This window comes from Bos grunniens, chromosome 2 (assembly GCF_055505025.1).
Source record: "Bos grunniens cultivar Pamir isolate PY7600 chromosome 2, Bosgru_T2T1.0, whole genome shotgun sequence".
Classification (NCBI taxonomy): domain Eukaryota; kingdom Metazoa; phylum Chordata; class Mammalia; order Artiodactyla; family Bovidae; genus Bos; species Bos grunniens.
The window spans coordinates 30,793,578-30,817,224 of NC_141166.1; the positions used below are offsets into that span (position 1 = coordinate 30,793,578).

Genomic DNA, 23,647 nt, shown 5'->3' on the forward strand with positions numbered 1-23,647 from the left:
CAAGGGCTTTGAGCAGGTTCAGAAGAGGGAGGAAAGGGCGGGTCGTATTTTTCCTTCCTTTTCCCTTCCATGCCTGCCCTTCAGCCTCTGCAGGGCTGGTCTCTGGGCTCCCCGACTCCTCCCTCTTGCCTCACACTGTGTTCGTCTTTCTGTTGAGTTTTCTCCATGTCCCCAGCTCTCCCTCTGGCCTTCTCACCCATCTCACTTCCGTTCAGCCCCCACCCCGCTGCCCCAGGGTTGGGACCACTCATCCTTGGGCCCAGGATCTCTGCCAGCCTCAGGGCCCTGCCAGCCAAACATTTTCCAGCCTGTGCCAGGCCAACCAGGGCAGAGTGGCTTAATCTTCAACCCGTATTTTTGTCTTACTCAACAGATGTTGCCCAAGGGCTTGAGGAGAAGGGTCCTAGGGTCACCTCCCTCCTGTGGGGTCCACTGTTGGGGGCAGGCTGGAGAGGGGTGAGGGGGTGCTTGTCGGGGATGCTCCTGATCCTTGGAAAGCGCTGAGGCAGCTCTTCTCAACTTCGGAAAAATAAGAGTCCAAAGGAATTTCCCGAGGGTGATGGCCAAGTGCAGTGGCCACCGAAGTGGGCTGGATCTGAGCCCTTCTGCACCCAAAGCCTGGCACCCAGGAGACCTGGGTGGGGGGAGAGCTGTGTGGGCACTGCTTCTCCTCTACAGGCCAGCCCCAAAACCAGGATGTGAAATGTCCTGCGGAACAAGTCCTATTGAATCACAGGTGGGGTGGAGAGTGTGTGGTGGGGGATGGGGATGCCAGGTTGATTTCAGTAATCAGAGCAAGTGAAAAGCTAACCCATGTATGGAATTTCCTCTTTGCAGACCTTTGTCGTGAGAGCTTTACAAAAATAAACTCATTTATTCTTCAGCACAGTGCAGTAAAGGAGGTGCTGTGATTACCCCAATGTCTCAGGTGAAGAACCCTGATAAGACTTAAGGCCTCAGAGTTGTTTGGAAGGGGCCCTGGGGTTTCACCTCAGTAGCCTGGCACCAGGGTCCACACTCATAACCATGATTCTGACAAACGGGATTGGTTTATTACACAGCAGCTGCGGTTCTCAGAGCCTTTCCCCTGATGCTGGGCTCCCCGAGCCCACAGTGACTTGTGTGGAGGTCTGGACTGGTGTGGGCCCATCCTGGGGAGAGGAGCAAACTGGTGCTTAGAAAGACCAGGTGACTGGTTCACAGTCACACAGCAGTGGGGGGTAGGCTGGATCAGGAGTGGGGTTGTGGATTCCTAGGCCAGCTTTCCCCCTGATACCCTCAGTGATTGCTGTTGATGTCAATGCCTGCTATTGCCAAGTGGGCTTCTCCTGGATTTCTTCTTCTAAACAGTGCTAGTCACGAGCCAGAGGGCCTGGGATTTAGGGGCCAGTCTATCCATCCATCTGTCTGCCATCCATGTTGTAGCTCTCCAGGCTCCTCTGGCTATGGAATTTTCCAGGCAAAGAGTCCTGGAGTGGATAACCATTCCCTTTTCCAGGAGATCTTCCCAATCCAGAGATTGAACTTGAGTCTCCTACATTAGCAGGCAGATTCTTTATCACTGAGCCACCAGGGAAGCCCCATAACCCACTCTCCATCCATCTATCTGCCCTCTGTCCTACCAGCTAACATCTCCCCAGCACCTCCCTTGTGCCGGGCACTGTTTTCATGCTGGTTCTTTTCTGCCGAGTGCCAGGGCTTCTGGAGGGCAGATGTGGATTCAGTGGGCATGGAGCCACAGAAGTGAGAGGACCACAGGACATCTAGTCAAATCCTGCTCTTTCTTAGGAGAAGAAACTGAGGCACCGACATTGTTTTTTTCACTCTGATTCACTTTTTTTTTAATTGTGGTAAAATATGTATGTACGCACAAAGTCTCTTTGGTTATGTCCAAATCTTTGCAACGCCATGGACTGTAGACCTCCAGGCACCTCTGTCCATGGAACTCTCCAGGCAAGAATACTGGAGTAGGTTGCCATACCTTCCTCCAGGGGATCTTCCCGACCCAGGGATCAAACCCGTGTCTCCAGCGGCTCCTGCATTGCAGGTGGAATCTTTACCGCTGAGCCACCAGGGAAACCTGTGGTAAAATACACATAACATACAAATTATCATTTTAATCATTTTGGAGTCCACAATCAGTGTATTAAGTACACCCGATTCATTGGACAACCATCACCACCATCCACCTCCAGCACGCTTTTCATCTTGTGAAACAAAAGGCTCTACACCCATTAAATAAGAGCTCTGTAGTCCCTGCCAGCCACCTTTCTACTTTCCGCCTCTGTGAGTCTGATGACTTAATGTACCTCATGAGTGGATTCATACAAAATCTGTCCTTTGTGACTGGCTTATTACCCCCAGAGTAATGTCCTCAAGGTTCATCCATGCTGTAGCATGTGTCAGAATGTCCTTCCTTTTTAAGGCTGAGTAATGGGGTCGCAAAGAGTCGGACACGACTGAGCGACTGAACTGAACACTCCATTGCATGGACTGTTGTTTGTTGTTCAGTTGCTATGTTGTGTCTGACTCTTTGCGACCCCATGGACTGCAGCACGCCAGGCTTCCCTGTGTATATACCGCATTTTACTGACTCATGTATCTGTCAGTAAACACTTGGGTCGTTTCCACGTTTCAGTTACTGTGAATGATGCTACTATGAACATGGTCATATAAATATCTCTGTCAGTCCCTGCTTGCAGTGCTGTTGGGTATATACTCATGAGTGGAACTGCTGGATTACATAGTAATTCTGCTTGTGACTTTTTTTTGGAGGGACCACCATACTCGCCCACGGTGGCTGTACCATTTTGTATTACAACCGGTGGTGCACAAGAGGTTCTAACTTCTCCACATCTTTGCCCAAACTCTTTGTTTTCTTCTCCTTCTTCTTTTTGATAGTAGGCATCCTAATGGTTGTGAGGTGGTGGTCCTGAGATTTTCAGATGACTTGCTCAGGGTGTCCCTGTGTCAGATCTAGGGTGAGGAGGCACCAGGCTGCCTCGTGGAAGAGAAGAAGGCCCCTGAGAAGCATGTGGAGCCCCCCAGCCCAGCTCTGCCATCCTTCTCTCCATCAGGGAGAGTGGCTGGCAGTGGCTTTAGTTCGTCTGAACTCCTAACCTTGATGCATTTCATCCCAGGGCACTGAGTGGGCCATGGGGGGCCATCTTTTGGAGATTCCGGAAAATGGAGCAAAGCCAGGAGAGATGAACCCGAGAGAGTCCTGGTTTTCAAAGGAAAGGGCAAACTCTGAGCATTGCATTCCAAAGAGGATTCGCAGAGCCATGAGTGGGGATGGAAATGAGTTTGTGTGCCCCCTCGACTTGGAGAAGGCAATGGCACCCCACTCCAGTACTCTTGCCTGGAAAATCCCATGGATGGAGGAGCCTAGTAGGCTGCAGTCCATGGCGTTGCTAAGAGTCGGACACGACTGAGCGACTTCACTTTCACTTTTCACTTTCATGCATTGGAGAAGAAAATGGCAACCCACTCCAGTGTTCTTGCCTGGAGAATCCCAGGGACGGGGGAGCCTGGTGGGCTGCCGTCTATGGGGTCACACAGAGTCGGACACGACTGAAGTGACTTAGCAGCAGCAGCCCCCTCGACTGCCTGGTGTGGAGAGGGAGGGTATGGGGTGGGGAGGTGGGTATAGAATGGGAGTGAGACCTTCCTGAAGGACAAACTGGCTTCCTTGCCATTGCTCTCCAGAGGAGCACCTCCTAGATGGAGGGTCTCATAAAGAGCAGGAGACCTGGGTATAGAGAAGAGTTTTCTAACACCTAAAATGGGCCGTCGGGGCTGTCTGGTGGAGTCACTGTCTGTCATTGGAACACATCACACTCACGCCTATTATGGTGCAGATGGAAGGTTTTCTCGCTGTGGGGGGTGCTTGGGTGGAAGTCCTCAGGGCCCACTGAGGTCCCGTCCTTATATTGGGCTATGAAGGGACGTGGTCCCCAGAGGGCAAGGCATCCATGAATGTACTAACCACATCCCCTTTGACTCCCACTGGGAGAGGGCCCAGTTGGGTGAAGGGCCTCGCCCTGTTTAGTGGGAGAGAGTGAACCCTACTGTGGAAGTGAACTAGTGGCTGTACTCAGGGGTTTTGACCAGAGGTAGCCTTGGGGTCCAAGGAGGCAGCTGTCACTCTGCTGCGCTGGGCGGGCAAGCCTGCCTCCTGTTTCAAGTCCAGGTTAAGACTTGAGGAAATGGACAAGAAGAGGGAAGGAGGGTGGGCCTTCCAGCAAGCAGCAGGGCTGAAACGGAGAGGGCTGAAACAAAAGACCAAGCTTGGGGGCCGGAGCAAATCCAGCGCCCTTGCTGGGGGGATGAGGGGCCGGGCCGTCTTGTTTCTTTGGCTCTGGCTGGGGTGCTGGTGGGAAGAGCCTGAGTGTGGGAAAGGAGGCGGGAACCCAGGTGGCATGGTGGTGGGCAGTGAGGAGAGGAGAGCAGAGGATGCAGATAAAAGGAGGGGGAAGGAAGTGGAGTCCACAAGGGAAAAGGGGCCAGATAAGGGAGAGGAATCCAGAAGCCAGGTTGGGGAACTTGAACTTGATGAGCCAAGCACTAAGGGCCATTGTGGGTCCTTGAGTGGGGAAGTGACCCAAAGCAGGAGTTGTGAGTGAAGTCTGCCGCCAGCTGTGGGGTGTGGCTCAGGGGCGAGGGGGCTGCCAGGAGGAGGGCTGGTAGAGCAGATGACGCTGGCACAGTCGTTGGGTGGAAGACTTGCGCCAGGGCAGCCAGGGGGTCATGGAGGAAGGGCCTGGGGAGGTGCACACTCGCAATGCCCTGACCGAGAGGGAGGAGAACAACGTCCACAGGGAGGAGAGGGTCGCAGGAGGGGGTGAGAAATATTCCAGCCTGGCTCAGGGCCAGCCTGGTGAGCACAAGCAAGCAAGACAGGGTAGGGGGGTGGGGTCCACAGTTGCCCAGCCTCAACCACCTGGAGTCGGGTCCTGGGTCCCTCAGGGTGAATTGGGGGGACCCTGAAGACAGGTGTGAGCTTGCCTAGGCCCCTCCCTGGGTGTGCAGGGAAAAATCAGGCATCACATTCCATTTGTTCACATCCAGCGTGCTCTTTTACTCTGGTGGCCTTGGCCTGCCCAGGAGAGGATGTGGCCTCTGCAGCAACTTTACTCAAAGACTCATGGGCCCTGGGCTGCTGGTGCCCTCTCCCTTAGCCCCTTGCCCTCCGTTTTGATGACCGCCTCTTCCCGGGATGCTGGGAAATAACTGGAGGCGAAGGGCTGACCGGATCTCAAGTGGAGCTGGCCAACCACCCTGGAAACTCAGTGTCCTCATTGGCCGAGAGAGATTCAGAGTGCTCCCCTGCCTGCCGCTGCCTTGTTACCAGGTTACTGGTCCCCGACTGGCTGTGGGGCCTGCGAAGTGCCCTCCCGGCCACGCCCCCTCTAAGTGCCCAGTTAATGGTGCTTCCCTGCCCTTCCCTTTGGCTTTCAACCCCTTTTCTTCATCTGCTTAGGGCTCTATTTTGAGAACACACGAGCCTAGAATAATGTGGGTCCTCGATTCGCCTCCCAACGGGCAGGCAGCGCTGTCCCTGACCTCACAGTCTATCCGTGGCAGTAGATGTGATGTCATGGGGTCTTTTTTGGCCTGAAAAACTGTCCGAATTCCAGGGCTCCCAGGGGGCAAGAGAGGGGAAGCTGGAGGGGTGAGAGGGGGGAGGGTGTGAGGAATTTCTGGACGGAATGTTCCTCCGGAGGCTGAGTCCGCATTCTGCCCGGCCCTTCCTCCCCCCAGTCCAGGGCTTGGGCACCTCCCCCACCCGCCATGGCCCTCTGCCTTTTCCTTCCTCCAGAACAGCAGCCTACAGACACATTTTTTTCCCAGCCCACCCTCCCTGCCGGCCACCGACGTGTCCTCTTGCATGAACCTCGAGGCAGTCATCCCAGCCACAGCAGCCTTGGCAGACTGGCCCCTCCTCCGGCCCACACCACTGGGGGTGATTAAACCCAGTGAGAGGACATGCTTGTCTTTTTTTGGAAAAAAAAGAAAAAATTGAGCAAAGGATGTGCAGCTTCCCTTATCCATCCTGTGGTTCACAGCCCTTCGAATTCAGGAAGTTCTCTCTGATGTCTGATCCCAGTCTCTCCTGCTGCAGCCCATTTCCTCCTCTTCCTCTGGAAGTGTATTGAAGAAGCCTCATCCTCCTGAGGGCCCGAGACAATTAGTTTTTAAGCCGCAGAAGACTTGTTCCCAACAGGAGGGCAGTTGATTAAGAGTAAGAGCAACTGGATGAAGATTATACCCAAGAGGAGACTAGCATGAGGTGGATGTAAGGAGCCGCGTTCAAAAACCAGCTGTCTTTATCTACCGGCTATGTGACCTTGATCGGGTGATTTAATCTCTTGGCCCCTCAGTTTCCCTCACCTGTGAAATGAGATAATGCTTACCTGGTGAACATTGGTTGTGAGGACTGATAATCATGAAAGTGAAGAGCGCAGTGTTAAGCCCAGGACATCCTTAGTGCCTGCTGAGTCGTTCTTGTTACTGCAGTCACATTATGAAAAGGCACCTCCAGACCAGGACCAGGAGGAGGTCAGGCGAGTGAGGCACCTGGGGTGCAACATGCACCGTGAGACTTGGCCGTCAAGCAGTTCCAGGTCCAAACCCTTCCACTTGCTCCTGAGCTGGATTTGAGTTGTCTTGCCTGGGGGCAGGAGGCATTCCGGAAGACCCCTGGTGGGGCAGTGATTCGGCTTTGAAAAGCCTGGGTTTGTCCTGGCATTGGGCAGGGGGCGGGGCCAAATGGGGGGGTACCACCCTTATCTGGGTTCCATCTGCTTCATCCTTCTACTGCTGAACCTTGAAAAGTGAAAGTGAAAGTCGCTCAGTCGTGTCCGAGCTCTTTGCGACCCCATGGACTATACAGTGCATGGAATTCTCCAGGCCAGAATACTGGAGTGGGTAGCCTTTCCCTTCTCCAGGGCATCTTCCCAACCCAGGGATCGAACCCAGGTTTCCCGCACTGCATGTGCATTCTTTATCAGCTGAGCCACAAGGTACTGCTGAGCCTTAGGGGGAAGGAAAAGCAGAGTTGGCCAGCTGGCACCTGCTCATCCCGCCTGCAGGCCAGCTAGGAATTGGGGTGAGGGGCAGCAGGGGGCTCAGTGGTGGGCTTTATAAAACATGGGTGCCCACCGGAGTCCTGCCGTGCATCTCACTGTGAGAGGCTGAGCAAGTCATACCTGTACCTTTCTGTACCTCAGTTTCCCCATCTGTGAAATGGGGAGGGAGGAGATGGTGTCTGAGGAGTGGTGTGCAAAAAATAGGGTGTGTGTGTGCATGCTAAATTAGGGTGACAGCTGAGGCCTAGTGGGTCTCTGTCAGCCACTGAAGCCCTGATGGCCTGGGAGCTTCCTGTAGCATACCCAAGCCTCCCTGCAGGGCCTGGGACAGGGGTGGCCTGACGGGAGACCCCTCTTCTGTTACCAGTTCCCTTGCCTTTTTCATTCCCACTAGCCCCAGAACTGGCAGTGCCTGGGAATCAGGGAAGCAGGACTTCAATCCCAGGAGGCCTGGGTGGAGGCGAGGGGTGGAGGAGAGGGGAGGGGAGTGCAGTGTACATGCTGGGCTATGTTTGCAAACACTGCAGGAAAACACTGGGTGTTGAGATTGGAAGTGTTTTTTTGGAAATTTTTAGCTCCTCAGAAAGCCTCTTCACTAATGTTGAGGGCAGGCCTTTAATGGCTGGCCCTGTGGCTGGCCTCCAGCTGGCGTGGGAAGGGATGCGGGCAGAGGGGCTGGTGCTCAGATGATTGCTGGCAGGGAGAGAGGTTGCTCTTGCCCTGCTGAGGCCTGTGGTTTCTAATATTGCCTCCCTGGTCTGCACCGTGCCAGACCCAGGAGGGGTGGGACAGGAGGGTCAAGGTGGGGCAGGGTGGGGTGGGGTGGAGATGATAAACAACAGCTCACATTTATGGAGAGCTTCCTAAGGGCCCGGCCCTGTTCTGAGTGCTTTCTGTGCTTCATCTCATTTGCATCTCCCAGGATAGGACCGCGCAGTCCTGCCGGAGAGCAGCAAGGACACGGTGACCTACCTGAGGTCGCAGTTAGTAGCAGAGAGTCAGGACGTGGTCTGGCCGGCTGTTGCCAACGCTGCCAGTCTAGATTGGTAGTTTTCATAGTGTCATTCCCGGACCTGGAAACCTGTTAGAAATGCTCGTTTTTGGATCCTTCCCTAGTCTGTGGGTTCTGACCTCTGGGGAGGGCCCAGAGGCCTGCCTGAGTGTCATCAGCCCTCCAGGTGATTGGCAGGCACACTCCAGTTTGAGGCCCCCAGCTCTCACTCTGCTCCACCCAGTCGGGGTCTCTTGGGAGGCTTTCCCCAGAGCAGGACGAGGGGCTCTTAGGGGACTGTAATGGACCTGAGGCAGGTATTCTGTCTGCAGCTTCTCCACCCCACCCCGTTTCTGTCCTTTTTCCCTGTCAGGGAAGCTGATTGTACAGACTGTGAAGAGTGAGGGCACTGAAGCTGGGAGATCTGGGTCCAGACTCAGTTGTGCTGTGTAGACTCTGCATGCAGAAGGTCCCTGTGAACTGCTCTCTAGGCCTTCTCCTCCCCACAGGAGGCCAGAGCCACTCAGGGTGGAGGCACATGGGTGTGCTGTGCAGCCCACGGTCTCCACGTGAGCATCACAGAGCTGTGGACCAGAAGAGACGGCCAGGGGATCCGAGGGCGGGGCAGCCTGGCTCTGCATCTGAGGACTCTGCTGGGTGGGGCCGGCTGGTGGTGGGAGGCTGAGGGGGACCCTGGTCCCGATTGTCAAGCACCTCCTAGAGCTCCGTCTAGGGCAGGGATCCCTGGGGATTTCTTGTGGGCTCATTTGCCTCCTGCCCCATGGCCTGTGGCTCAGGAGTGGGGACTCTGGGGGAGGAAGGGGGCGGCTGGGGGAGGATTAGGGCTGGGCTGGTTGGGGACAGAATGTGGCATCTTCATTGCTCTGCGGAGTCATCCTCAGACTCCAGGTGGGTCAACCGAGAAGGCTGGGAGGGGCTGGCTGATGGACCTCCCCAGCTCCAACTCCATTCCTGGACCCTGTGCTCCCTCGACCGTCCCAAGCTGCCTTGACCCTGAACTACACAGGAGGTTTTATTCACCTGGAAAGAAGTTTTGGCCTCAGCCTCCTGTCTCTAGTGTGTGTGTGTGTTAGTCGCTCAGTTGTGTCTGACTCTTTGCGACCCCATGGACTGCAGCCTGCCAGGCTCCTCTGGCCATGGCATACTCTGTCTCTAGTACGGTAGGGTAAAGTTTGTGTGTTTTTAGAAAGAGCACTACTGCCTTTAGCTCAGCCTGCTTCCTTCCTCCAAGCCTGAAAGTGTTAGTTTCTCAGTCATATCCGACTCTTTGCAACCCCATGGACTTCAGCCAGCCAGGCTCCTTTGTCCATGGCATATTCCAGGCAAGAAAACCAAGTGGGTTGCTGTTTCCTTCTCCAGGGGATCTTCCCAACCCAGAGATCAAACCCAGGTCTCTTTCATTGTAGGCAGATTCTTTACTGTCTGAGCCACCAGGGAAGCCCTCCTCCGTGCCTATCTTGGTCCAATTCTCTCCCAGATGCCAGAAGTCATTCTGTTCATTCCCCTGTCTTCAGACATGAACAGTGCATCCTCAGGTCCTGGGGATAGGGTTGGGGCCGATGTTTCCTATTCTGAGATCCATTATCTATATCTGGTCCATGGTCATCTCAGTGAAGACTTGTTTTCATGACCTTGACTCATGCCCACTTGTAAGATTCAAGTGCCCCTCTAACCACATCACTGAGTTGGAAACAGAGCCCTGGAGACTATGGTCAGGAGGTGGCCCTGGAATGGGAAGCTTTTCTCTTGTGATGAGGGAGTCTGAGGAGCCCATGTTTCAGGATGCCTTTAGTGGGAAGCACTTCTGTTGGTCTGGGTGAGGGAAGGATTGTACCAGGATGAGGGACAGGATCAGTCCTCAGGTGTTTAGTGACTGCCCACTACACATCAACCACAGTCTCCAGCATGAGGGATGTGGCAACTGAGTTGGTTAAAGAAAAGCTGCTTTGAATCTGTTTTGGAGGAAAATGGGATAAGAATCACAAATAAAACAATAGTTGGAATGAGACCTATTCCCACAATGAGATTATTCATGCACCGAGGCCCAGATAAATAGCTCAGACAGTAAGGCTTACTGGAGTTCAGAGGTGGGAGACAGCCCGCCTTGCTGGGGTGTTCAGAGAGGGCTTCATCGAAGAGGAGAGCTTGCAGGAAAAAGGGAGAAGCCATTCCACAAGCCAAGTCCTGGATGTGGGAATAGCGAGGAGTCTGGATGGAGCAGAGCTTTGGGGCATGGAGACTGAGGTCTGCAAGGTGGGGGGCAGGGCCCGTGTGGGGTGGTCCTTGAAAGCCGGACCACTGCAGTTTCACACAGCTTGAGGCGTAGAGACCCAAGATGGGATCCAACCCTTTTGTTCCCCTTAGTAGTCAGTGGCTTTGGTCCATTCATCTGATTTCTTCTTATTGGTAAAGTAAGGCTCAAAGATGGTAAGGGTCCCTGCCCCACTGGGTTCTTATGAGTAGATGAAGCGTCTGGTGTAGGTACACACGCCTGGCAGGTAGGAACAGGAGTCGCTTACTCGCTCCTTGTTCCCTTTTGAGGGGTCGGGCTTAGGGTCCCTCTTGAGGTGTGTTGAGCTGGATGGTTCTAGGACCAATAGGATTGTCTTCCACTTTCCAAGTTCTGCCCCCAAGCCTCGTGTCAGCACATTGTGTCTGAGTCTTGGATTGGCGCCATCCAAGCTGTCTCCAGAGGCCTCCTGCCCATCATGGCCTCCAGCCCGGGGGGGGGGGGGGAGAGCCAGCCTGGGGCTGTTTGCCCTGAGGCCTCACGCTGTGCTGTCTCTCTGTCCACAGGCCGTCAACACTGAGACTGCTCCGAAGAATGTAGTAGACACGGTGAGTGATGGCAGGTGGGGCGGGGGGCAGGGAGCAGCTTGGGGAGGCCGGGAAAGCAGAAGGAAGATGGGGGGACAGTGAACAGATATGTCTGAGGACACCCTTCTGGAGTAGATTTGTGGAACTTGGGGAAGGGTAGAGACCTTGTGACATGGAGAGCCGGACATCAGACCATCCCCCTGTGTGTTGGGAAATGATTGCTGGGGGACGAGGCAGGCAGGGAAGGAGAGGCCAGTGCTAAAATGTGGTCTTCTTTATTAAATATGTAGCATGTGAGAGAGCCAGGAAGATCTTTCCAAACACATCTTTCTGCCTTAGCAGAAGGACAGATGGTTTCCTCAAGGCTGCATGGAGGAGGAAGGGAAGGAAGTGGGTGGATCGTGCAGTCGGGAAACCAAGGCTGGCAGCTAGCTGATGGGCTTGGAGGACTTGGGTTCATATCTCAACTCAGCCAAGGTTCTATTTGTGATACTGTAGCATGTCTCAAGCCTGTCTGTGCCTCAGTTTTCTAATCTGCAAAATGGGAATAATGATATCTCCCCAGGAGAGACACACATGAGTGGGTGCAGTTGGCTCCAAGGGGCCTTTAGTGGACAAAGATGCTGCACAAACAAGCAAGCTCCCTGCCAGGCCCCCACTCCCATCACTGCCACACCCGGCAGTGAAAGACCCAGGACCTTTTGGTGACTTTCCTCGACTCCCCTCCCTGACTGCCTTTTCTTTGTCTCCAGGGAGAAGCAGCCTCTCGGGGTGGAAACACACGGAAAAGCCTTGAGGAAGATGTAAGTATGGGGAAGGGGAGGAAGAGGAAGACGTGGTGGTTCCCTGGTGAGTGGGGGATGCGGGGAGGTGGATGATGTCTCACACCTGACTTGTTTGGTGGGGCATCCCTCACAATCTCCTATCTAGAAGGGCAGGCAAGGTTACTTAACTCAATTCCAGACTGCAAGAAAGAAAGTAAGAAAGTGAAGTTGCTCAGTTGTGTTTGACTCTTTGTGACCCCATGGACTGTAGCCTGCCAGGCTCCTCCACCCATGGGACTTTCCAGACATAAACACTGGAGTGGGTTGCCATTTTCTTCTCCAGGGGATCTTCCTGACCCAGGGATCGAACCCTGGTCTCCTGCACTGCAGGCAGACTCATTACCATCTGAGCCACCGGGGGGTGGGGCAAAAGGGTGAGCAGGCCCATGACTTAGTCTCAGTCTTGGCTTTAGCCTCCATCCAGCTCAGCTGGATTCAGGGCTCATTTGCCCATCACTTAAGCAGACCTCAGTAGGTGGGGAGGGAGGGTGTGCAAGGGCTGGCTGGGTGGTGAGCAGGGCCATGGGAATGGGTGACACTGCAGCAAGAGGGACTAAGGGCAGAGATGAAGAGGGACTCCTAGGCTCTTGGGGATCATAGGCTCTGCTTCTTTGGACAGAAGAGGCTTGGAAAATGGCTAAATGCCACTGATTCAGGAGGAAGCTGAAAGATGGGCTGGTTCACCTCGCGGGCTTCTCCTGCCGTGTGGTTTTTTGGTGGAGGGTGACAGGCAAACTCCTTAAGTGGAAGGACCCCAGGGAACGAAGGAGGGGCTCCTTGGGTCCCCTGCTTTGATCCCAACTCGTGCCTGGGCTTGTCCTCACACCCCAGGGCCAGATGCCCAGTGAAGTCGGACCTTCCCTTTCTTCCCTGCCCTTCTCTGACAATTCACCCCTCAGCGGGCCTCTCCATCCTCTCCCGCCCTGATCTGCAGAGGAACAGGGAGTGGTTTTGGCGGTTGGCACAGGGGGAGCTGTTGATGGCATGGGGCCATATCATCTGACAGCTGCCTGACCCACGGCGGGGAGGGAGGCGCTAGGCTCCTGCAGGCAGTGCACGTCGGTGGGGAGCCCACTGCCACTCTACATTGCCCAGCCCCTCAAGGCGGAGGTGTCCCCAGGGCCACACGGGGGCTGGCCAGGAGGAAGAACATGCCTCTCAAATTAGTGGAAAAGGTATGCACGGGTCCTGTGGGTGCGGAGTACACATGCCGAGAGGGATCCTTGTCCACATTTGTGATGTTTCTGGGGCTGGGGTGCAGGGGGGAAGTAATGTTTTGTGTACCTACTACTAAGGATTAACCAGCTTAACGGACACAAAGTGAATTCTATAATTCACAAAGTGCATTCACAAAGTGAATACTGTATGCTCAATACATGTTAGCCATTCTTATCACTGTTATTTTGGCTAAGGGCCAGAAGCTGGCCTGGGTATTTTTTGATCCCCATGACATCCCACTATGGCAGATGCTATGAATCCATTTTATAGATGAGGAAACAGAGGCTTGGAGGAGCTCACAGATGCGATGAATATCTGTCTTCTCCATTCCGTCCTGGGACCACTGCCTGGATATGGTGTTTCCAGGACTCCTGACTCTTGCCCAGGGGACAGGGTGATGTCGTGTGAACCAAGCCTTTTAGCCAATGGTCTGGACGTTCTTATAAGTCGAGTCCTAGGGCAGCTGCTCCCCACAATGCCGTCCCAGGCCAGATAGATCCAACAAGGTAAAGGTGCAGCAGGAGAGAGTGAAGTTAGACATCGTGAAGAACTTTTTGACATGAGGGGGTGTCGGACCTTGGTCCTGGAGAAAAAAGAGGTTGCCGCTTAGCTGGGATTAGAAGTTTTTTAGGGGAAAATCTGTTGATTGGGGATGAAAGTGTGTGTGTCTGTGCGTGCCAGGGGTGGTTAAGAGTGGTGTCTTGCCTTGATATGGGAGGAGGGACGTGATGAGTCTTGGTCTGCTTAGTCTAGTTAAAGGAGTTCATGAAAAGCTGAGCAAGTGAGCAGATTCTAGAATGACCTGTGTACTGTGAAGGAAGAGAGAAAACCTAGTTTTTGAGGTTCCCAGAAACCTGTCCCAGGCTGAGTGACCCCCAGGGTCCCCTGCCCAACCACTGAGCTCTCTTGCCCTCTCTCCTGGTGAGGAGACCATTTCTGAAGCGGCGTGGCTGCTGCTCAGGGTCTTGCTGCTGTGATAATGTGCCTGTTTGTTGAGCTGTTTTCCTGTCTCTGGCCTGCGGCCCAGGACTCACAGGGCAGGAATGGCTGTTTTCCTCCAGCAAGGCTGGTGTGTTGCAGGGTTTGTGGATGGTGTGCTGTGTCGCACTTTGTTTTGGAAAAATCCAGGCGGGTGGGCAGGAAGGAGAGAGGAAGGGGTGTGGCTGGAGGGGCTGGTGCAGAGGGGAGGGGGTGGCCGCAGCCCCCAGAGGAGATGTCGGGGTGGGGAAGGGCCCCCGATGTAGATTGGTCACCAGTCTCTGGCTGCCTGACATGGCTGCTGCTTACAGACCCTCCTCCCAACTGTGCCCCCTGGGGACCTGGGCTCCGGAAACAGCTTTCCCTTTGGTCCAGTGCTGTTGTGTTTGGTCTGTGGACCTCAAAAGAAGGCAGGACTCTTCCCACACAGTCTTTGCTCCAAACCAACCGCGCCCAGATCCTGGGGTTCCCACTCTTGCTGCATGGTGGGGAAGGAGAAGGCGAAAAACGGAGCCGAGGGTCACAGATCTTGAGCTGCCCCAGAGCATCTGAGCGGTGGTCAGCAGCCCCTGCCGGCATTGAGGACCAGGGTCAACGGTGCTGGCGGAATCTGCAACAGGAAGGGTGAGGGTTAGATACCAGGAGGAACTGGCTGATAGGAAGAGACATAAGACACGGTTTGGGGGAGGGTGTGGAATTTCCTTTTATAGTGTCCTTTAAGCAGAGGAGCGATTGCGTTTTGGTGATGATGGTAGGGGAGAGATCTTGGTGCCTATGGGAGTTGGATCAGAAGTTCTATTATGGATCTGTGTCTTGGGAGGTGCAGGGAAGAAGTTCAGAGCTGTGGATAGATGGCTTTGAGAGCCCCAGAGAGGAAAGGAACAGAATTAAAGGTGGATGAAGGGATGGGTGGGCAGACCGAGAGCTTATTTTTCTTTATAAAATAAAATCTTCGAGTATTCTTTTTTTTTTTTTAATGTATTTATCTATTCGACTGCATCAGGTCTTAGGTGCGGCACGCAGGCTCTTTTTGGCTGTGCACGGGCTTTTCTCTAGTTGTAAGCATGCGAGCTTAGTTGCCCTGCAGCGTGTGGGATCTTAGTTCCCCAACCAGGGATCGAACTCATGTCCCCTGCAGTGGAGGGGGAATTCTTAACCACTGGACCAGGAAGTCCCTAGAGAACTCTTTGTAAAACCCTTGGGTAGTTTTCCCCAGAGGCTCTGGGTGGAGCAGGTAAATCACACCAGACTGTGTTGTACCCATTCTACAGAGCGGTCAGTGAGGCCAAACAGCTGCTTCTCACGTGGGCTTCATAGATGAGAGTCGTCTTTTGTAGGATGGAAGCTTTCTGAGGTCGGGGGCCTTATGCCCAGCTGGTGGCCCTCAGCAACGTTCACTGAATGAGGGAGGGGGTATGATGATGGTGTGCGGAGAAGACCTCAGCCTTCCTGAGAAAGGCCCTGTGTGAGTCGCAGCTGCTGGAGGCTCGGTCTCCAGCCCTGTGTCTGTGAGGTCACTGTGTTTCTCAGAGCCCTCAGTTGTTTTGCTCACGTGCCCCGCCCCCGCCCCCGGCCCATCTGTGGTTCTCTAGTTCTCCCTGCGACTCGGCCCAGCCACCCCCAGACGTGTTACCTGTGCACGTCTGCTTTCCGCTACTGAGTGTCACATGCTTCCAAACTTTGCAGAAAACAGGAAGCCCCGTCAGTGAGAGGGCAGCCCAGTGATTCATCAGGGGATGACCGTCCAGCTGTTCGTCCCCATCCTCTGCACGAGGGTCACTGTCCAGGGCGGCTTCCTCCTCTGCCTCCCCTCCCCCCTCCCCTCCAACCGCAGAGCCGGCTTGGACTTTGTCTTATCACCTCTGGAGGCGGTGTGGCCAGACTCTGCGGGGGCCAAGTTTTTATTTATCTTTCCCGGCTTTTTGGGGTGGGGAGGCTGAAGAATGTGGAGTGTTGTAACTGGGGAGGGGGGTGGAGAAGCAGGACCTGGCTGTCCTGCTCTGCGCTTCCCTTTCGCCCCTGCGCCAGTGGAGGCTCTTGACTCCCCAGTCTCCCCACCAAACCCAGCTCAGTATCCCTGAGGCTCCTGGGGGCCTGGCCCCGTGGTCCTGGCTACACCTCCAGCCTTGGCTATAGTTGTGGCTTCCAGTTGTTAGAAGCAGCTATAGTGGCCTCCTCCAAACATGGCTGTGGATCAGCAGTCGACGGAACCCGAGGGGCTATTTATAGCAGGGTGGCCCTGGGGCCTGGAGCCAGGCCTAGGGCCTGGGGAGGTTCATCGTCTCCTCATCAGGGACCGGAGAAACGGAGACCGATGAAGTGTCGGGTTTCTGCGTTCCTCTGAGCGGGTCGTCTTGGAACAGCCTGGTTTGGGTCTTAAAAACCAAACACAACTCAACCCCTCCTTACTGCCCGCCCCCCCGCCCCACTTCCCACCCCTCAACTCCCCATGCCTGACTCATGCAAACCCAAGTCCTCGGGGCCAGGAGAGCTGTGGAGACAGAGAAACTTCCCGCTGGACAGCACAACTTGGCTGTTTCCTCCTGCTGCCTCTAGGCTGAGCTTTTTGGGGCTGTGCTGCAGCCCCAGGCTCTGGCTGCAGCCTTCTTGCGAAAGGCTGGATGGAGAGTCCTCTTCTTAAGGGGGCTGCCCTGACTTGGGGCTCAGCTGGGTGCGGGGTTGCAGAGCCCACCCACCCCCGCCTCGTTGGTGCTGCGTGGAGAGGGCTGAAGGGGGCTCCTCTTCTTGGGGCCCCAGTGGTCCAGCCCGGAGTCTGAGGATGAATCCTGCTGGTCGTCAGGACTTGGGGGTGAGTTGCTGTAGCCTTGGTTTCTCCTCTCCTTGGTGGACTGTGCTCCTCTCTCCTCCAAGCGAATACAGCTTGGTGGTCATGAAAGGCTGGTTTAGGGGAGGCTCAGGCATGTTTGGAAAGTGCCAGTGGGCTCAGAGGGCTCTGGCTGCGAGTGTCCAGGTAGGGCTTCAATTCTGCATCGAGTGAGGTGGATGAAGGGATGGGTAGCAGCTGGTGATGCAGGATTTTGCTTTTCTATAGAGGTAACTGTTTGTTTGTGTCTCTAACTATTCTTTTAATTGTACTCGATGTAATAATGGTAAGAATGTCTAAGGGCTGGATGTGCATAATTTCCTTTACTGTTCAAATAACCCCATGAGGATTGTTGCATCTTACTCTTGACATTGGGGCTTCCCTGGTGGCTCAGATGGTAAAGAATCTGCCTGCAATGAAGGAGACCTGGGTTTGATCCCTGGGTTGGGAAGATCCCCTGGATGAGAGCATGGCAACCCACTCCAGTATTCTTGCCTGGAGAATCCCTGTGGACAGAGGAGCCTGGAGGGCTACAGTCCACGGTGTTGCAAAGAGTCGGCGATGACTGAAAGAGCAGCTAAGCACAGCACAGCACTCGTGACATTACAGAGGCTCAGAGCATTGAGTAGTGCAAGGCTGCCCATAGGATCCTGTGGGGGCTCTGATCCTGTACTTTCGTTGCCGTACCATACAGTTTCCCAGAGATGTTTTGGACACCAACTTGGGTCCATTTGCCTAATTTTGTACCAGTTGACAACCCTAGAGATGGGAGCGGATGAGGGAGGTAACAGACAATGGGCAGTGGGTCCTCAGAAGCATGATTTGCTGCCTAGCTCTGGTTGGTACACATCGTGCCTGGTGGCTTCTTGTCCCAAAACTTTTGACTGACCTGGTGTTGCTGCTTTAAAGGAGAGGCTTGCAGGCAGCTGGTGGGCAGAGAAGAAATGTTCAGAGCTGGACGGAGGGGTGCTAGCGCTCTCATCTTTCCTTCTTTCATGCTTGAATCTCTGTTCACCACTTGGGATTACTGTTTCGATATCCAGCACTTCCAGGTGAAATGAGTGTCCATCAATTTAGTAACTGCTTTATTGAGTGTGTACTCCATACAGGTGGCACCAGCCCAGGCCTGGTGCATTTCTGGGCACTGGGAATTTTTTCCTTGCCCGGAGGGAGGAAAGCGCTTCCCCTCAGGGGCTTGCAGGCACACAGGCACACTCACGTGGGGTTGGCATCGATTGCTTTTGGCTTTGAGTTGCTGTGTTGGTGGGGCTTTAGGGCACCTGGGCTGGAATGTTGGCAGAAGCAGAAGGAAATCTGTGTTTGCCCGTGGCCCTGACCACTTGTGTGGACAGCTCTCTGCTGCTCTCCTGCCGTCCAGCTGGTCCCCATCCTAACGCTGCTCCTCTCTTCTCTTTCCCAGAGTTCCACCAGAGTTACACCAAGTGTCCAGCCTCATCCCCAGCCCATCAGGTATGCCTGGACTATAGGGGGCAGGGGATGGGGGGCAGGCAGTGAGGTCACTGTGGGAATTCCCAGCAAGTCATGCCTTTGAGTCTCTAATGCCAAAGTCATGAAGCCACTGGTTGGGAGCATGGCAGACATGGAAGCTACAGCGAGAGGATGTGGGTAGATGGCACTGGGAATCAGTCATATTTTGAATTCTAGTTTGAAGCCAGTCCTTGAGCTAGATTCTTTATTTACCTGCATGATCTCATCTAGTCCTTGCAACAACCCTGCAGGGTAAGTATTTTATCCCCATTTGACAGATGAAGAAACTGGGTCTCAGGGAAATGAGGCAACTTGTTAAAGGTCACGCAACCACCAACAGGCAGCACTTGGATTTGCCTTCAGGACTGGCTGGCATTGAGGCCCGTGCTAGATACTGTTCCTTTCCATGAGCAGTGGCTTCTGATACTCGAGGATCATTTATAAAAGGAATGTTCTCTGGCTGGCTGGGCTGATGGGGGCTGGGGCAAGGGGATCATAGGGGACTCAGTGCTTTGCTCATCCAGAGTTACTTTGTCCTGGGTCCAGGTTCTCTGATTTTTTTGGCTTCCTCTGCCTCTCCTTCATCCGAGGCTTCTGAGATGAGTGAGAATCTGGCCCCAGGGATCTGGAGCCCCAGCCAGAGAGGGCTTGGTGTGTAGCTGAAGCTCCCAGTGGGCAGTAGTCCTACTGCCAGCTGTCTACAGAGAGTGGAGGGCCCCCTTAGCAGATCCCTCCTCCCTTGTAGCTGAGAATCGGTGGGTGCAGAGTTCGATGCTGATGTTGTCCAGGTGGTGGCGCTGTTCTGCCTTCAGTAGGAGCCCCACCCCCATAGGCTGCAGGGCCAGGAATGATCAGGACTCGGAGGCCAAATTCACAGTGGGCTCCCAGCACACTGGCATCTCTATCACTGCGTCCCAGTCACCATCCCCATGGAGAAGCTATATGTCACCTTTGGCTCCCCTGTGTCCAAGCCCCATCTATACAGCTGGCTCAGAGCTAACCCTGGAGGAGATTTGGATTCTGCCCCGGTTCTTGGTGTCCTGGGGCTGTACACCCTACTGCCGCCCCATCACTCTGAAACACCCCAGTGGTATCCCTCCCACTGCCCCTCCAGTCCCAGCTTTACCCGGAGGTAGTGAGAGGTTATCAACATGAGTGTGGTCCATCTTGGGTAGTGAGGGGAAGCAGGAGGCTGGTGATGGGGTAAGAACGGTATGAGGTGCCCCTAGAAGCCGCTGGGGGGCTTTGGAATGGATTGCCAATTTCCCGAGACCCCTTTCCCCATCCCGTCAGCTCAGCCTGGACCCTCCTCTGGAAGAGCAGCTGGGTGAGGTGTAAAGGTGTGAGCCCTCGCTTCCTCTCACTCAGTGCCGGCCCAGGCAGCTCCCTACCTCTCTTAGAAGCTCAGATGGCACTGGGATGTCTGGGAGTCCCCTGCCACTGTGGCAGCATCCTCGGCCTCCTGGGCCCTTAGAAACCAGGGAGGTCACTGGCAGGAAGCAGCCCCGGAGGCGATGGGAGCTGCCAGAGGTGGGGGGAGAGCCAGGAACAAAGGGCAGGAGTCAGCCTGCCTCCAGGGAGGGCTGGAATGTGCGCTGTGGTCTGGCTTACCTGGAGCCCAGGTGAGCGTGTCACCTGAGCTGCCCCTACCCCTGAGGGCCTCCCCGCCCATGCCACAGCTCAGAGCAAGCAGAGGGCGGTAGAAGGCTCAGCTCTGGGATGCAAGAGTCCTCGCTTCAGGCTCTCCTTCCTCTCTGGAGCTCTCCTTGGATCCTTCGAGAAGCTTCTGCCAGACCAGGTGGCTGCTGTATGTTGGGAGGCTGAGCTGGACTCCTGGGCCCTGGCTGGTTCCGGCCCTGGCTCTGACCTCTGGGATCACAGGTTGAAGGCGATGCCGACAGGACTGATGAACACGTAGGACTAGTGTCATTACTCTTTGTTTCTGAAACGGCTTGAGATCCTTGCCGGCTTCTGCCCAGCTCTGTTCTCCCCGGCTCTCCCAGACTGGCCTTGAGGGCTACACTGGCCTTGCCCCGGGGAAGCCTCTGGCCTTGGCTCAGAGTCAGGGAGCAGCCAAGCCCTCCTGGGTTAGATCTGGGGGCCATGTATGGTGTGGAGGGGTGCAGGTTCCTGGACCTCGTCCTGGGGGCCTGGATTCTGATCTGCTGCCTGCTGTCTCCCCAGAAACATGAGTACGAGCCGGACCACGGAGGACAGCTGTGAGCTGGACCTGGTGTACGTCACCGAGAGGATCATCGCCGTCTCCTTCCCCAGCACAGCCAATGAGGAGAACTTCCAGAGCAACCTCCGAGAGGTGGCCCAGATGCTCAAGTCCAAACATGGAGGCAACTACCTGGTGAGGATGGGCCCCCGCCCACTGGTCCAGGGCCCCATCCTTTCTGCGTGCCACCTCTTCCTGCTGGAGTCTCATCCCAGCCGCTCCTGCGCCAGCTCTTCTCCCCTCTTCTCTCACCTGCCCCTGACCTCGGGCGTCTCATGGTCTGAGTCCTCACTCACTGTCCAGCTGTCCTCTGAGGAGAGTCTCTGTGGCTGGGACACAGCATCTGAGCCAAGTCGTGTGTGTGTGTGCTTGTCCTGTGTGTGCATGTGTATGGTATGTGTGGTTTGTATGTGTGCTTGTATGTGTATGTGTACAGTGGATTGTGTGTGCTTGTCCTGTGTGTGCACATGTGTGGGTATGTGTGGTTTGTGTGTGTATGTGTGCTTGTGCATGTATGTGTACAAGTGGGGTGTGTGTGTGCATGTGGTGTGTCTGTATGTGTGTGTGTGTGCTTGTCTTTATATGTGTGCATGTGTATGGGTATGTGTGGTTTGTACTGTGTGTGTGTGCTTGTGCGTGTATGTGTACAAGTGGGGTGTGTGTGTGCATGTGGAGTGTCTGTACGTGTGTGTGTATAGGTATGTGTGCCTGTGCATGTATGTGTACCGTGGAGTGCGTGTGCTTGTCCTTGTGTGTTTGCATGTTTATGGGTATGTGTGGTTCGTATGTGTGTGCTTGTGCATGTATGTGTACAAGTGGGCTGTGTGTATGCATGTGGTGTGTCTATATGTGTATGTGTATAGGTATGTGTGCTTGTGTGTATATGTGTACAAGTGGGTTGTGTGTGCATGTGGTGTGTCTGTACAAGTGTGTGTATAGGTATGTGTATAGGTATGTATGTTTGTGTGTATATGTGTACAAGTGGGTGTGTGTGCATGTGGTGTGTCTGTATGTGTGTGGGTGTACGTGTGTGTTGACCAGGAGGAGGGACGCTGATGGTGACGCTCATGTTATTGAGCACCTGTGATGATCCAGGCCCTGTCCTAACTCCTTCCCACGTATTTAACATCACTACAGCCCTAGGAAGCAGCTACTGCAGGAGCACAGAGAGGTGGGGTATTTGCCTGAGGTCACAGCGTCAGGAAGTAGCAGAGGTGTCACACTGTCAGCGCCTCTGAGAAGTCTTAGGGCAGAGCTGTGGCAGGGTGTGTTTTGAGGGACCTCGCGTTGCTGAACAGAGAATCGTACTTGGGACAGGAGAATCTCCCAACCAATGTGGAGGAGGTTATCCCTGACTCCTCACCCACTATGGGGGTCAGAAAGGCTGGCCAGGGGATTGGAGCTATCCTGGCCCCAGAGGAGGGCTCAGGCCCACTTTATAGGAAGGTACATGTGGGCTGGACTCATGGACCGGCCGTGCCACGGTGAGAGAGCAGAGGCAGGGTGTAGGGACTGTGTTAGGTCCCCAGGGCTGCTGTAACTAATTCCCACAAATTAGGTGGCTTAAGACAACAAAATTAATTTTTCCTCGGTTCTGGAAGCTAGGAGTCCGAGTCAAGGTGTCACTGGGGCCGTGCTCCATCTGAATCCTGTAGGGGAGAATTCTCCTTGCCTTCTCCCATCTTCTGGTGGCTCCTTGGCCTATAGGCGCCTTGCCCTAGTCTCTGCCTCCATCATCACATGACCGTCCTTCTTCCCATGTCTGTGTGTCCTCTCCTCTTCTTATAAGGACACAGTCACTGGATTTGGGGCCCACTCTGAAGCCAGGATGATCTCATCACCAGACCCTTGAGTACTTACATCAGCAAAGGACCTGTTTCTAAATAAGGTCACATTCTGAAGTTTGGGTGGACATGAATTTTTGTGGGACGCCATTCGACCCTCTATAGAGACCCATCCGTCAGCTATGTTGGACGTTGTTAAGAGTCTGGCTTTAGGGACTTCCCTGACTGGCCAGTGGTTAAGACTGCATACTTCCACTGCAGGGGACATGGGTTTAATCCCTGGTTTGGAGACTAAGATTCCACATGCTGCATGGCGCAGCCAAAAAAAAAAAAAGACATCCAGCTTTAAATATCAGAAAGTTCTATGCTGACTCTGCTCCTACTAACTGTCTGATCCTGGCACTTAGCCTCACTAAGCCTTAGGATACCATCTGTAAAATGGGCCTAATGACACTATCTATTTCAGAGGTTGTGGAGAGAATTAAGGCAGCTTGTCAAATGTCAAGTCCTTAGTGCGGCCTGGCTGTCTGGGAACACCCAAGTGGTAGCTGTTGTTACTGGCATAAAGCATATTCCTTTATGGGACTCAAGAGTGATGTAATGTAGTGGTTTAGTCGTTAAGTCATGTCTGACTCTTGCGACCCCATGGACTGTAGCCCACCAGGTTTCTCTGTCCATAGGATTTTCCAGGTAAGAATACTGCCATTCCCTTCTCCAGGGGGTCTTCCCGACCTAGGGATCGAACCTGGGTCTCCTGCATTGCAGGCAGCCTCTTTACTGACTGAGCCAACAGGGAAGCCTATGAAGAGTGGATCAGAAGCCATTTAAGATCCTGCCCAATTTCAGGAGTCCAGAGTTCCATGAGTCTCTGCTGTACCTTCCCCACTCTGTCCCACCCATTCCAGACCCTGTGGTCCTCTTCTCTCCCCAGGAGATATCACAGAGGCCTTTGAGTTTCCCAGGCCTTGAGCTGGATGTTGGGAGTTCTGCCTGCCTCCTCCAGAGATGGAAGACAGGAATTCAGAGACAGGGGGGTTCCCGTGGGATGTGGTCAAGTGTCAGGGGATGTCTCCTGGGAGGTCAAGGATCTGAGAGGGTCCACCCAGCATGGTTTGCACCCTTTGATAGAGGGTGTCTGACCACATAGCAGTTGCATCTCCATGGGGTGAGTTTCTAAAGGCACCATGTGAAGTAGAGACCAGAGATGGCCAAATGCTTACCAGTTGCCACCACTGGATCTCCATACAGTGTGGAGAGACGCCCACCTTGGGGGTGGCCCGTGGGGCCCAAGACAGATTCCATCCCCTTCTCACCTTCAGATCAGGATGTGTGCTCATCCAGGGGCGGGGCTGAGTGTCTGCATACCTGTCTCTGTCTCCCTGTTCATCCT

The 23,647-nt window shown here is 54.4% G+C and overlaps 1 protein-coding gene across 32 annotated transcripts in view; it reads left to right on the forward strand.

Moving 5' to 3' along the window:
* Positions 1–23,647, forward strand: part of TNS1 (tensin 1) — a 248,954-nt gene that overhangs the window by 132,765 nt on the left and 92,542 nt on the right. For 30 of the 32 annotated variants that reach the window (XM_086340655.1, XM_086340672.1, XM_086340664.1 and 27 more), the window contains 4 exons: positions 10,900–10,941; positions 11,673–11,723; positions 18,185–18,234; positions 20,437–20,608. In XM_086340655.1, coding sequence (XP_086196781.1) covers positions 10,900–10,941; positions 11,673–11,723; positions 18,185–18,234; positions 20,437–20,608 — 315 coding nt within the window. Of the gene's footprint in view, positions 1–10,899; positions 10,942–11,672; positions 11,724–14,480; positions 14,565–16,365; positions 16,750–18,184; positions 18,235–20,436; positions 20,609–23,647 lie in introns of those variants that run through there. The other 2 variants (XM_086340850.1, XM_086340807.1) reach the window with 2 other exon arrangements.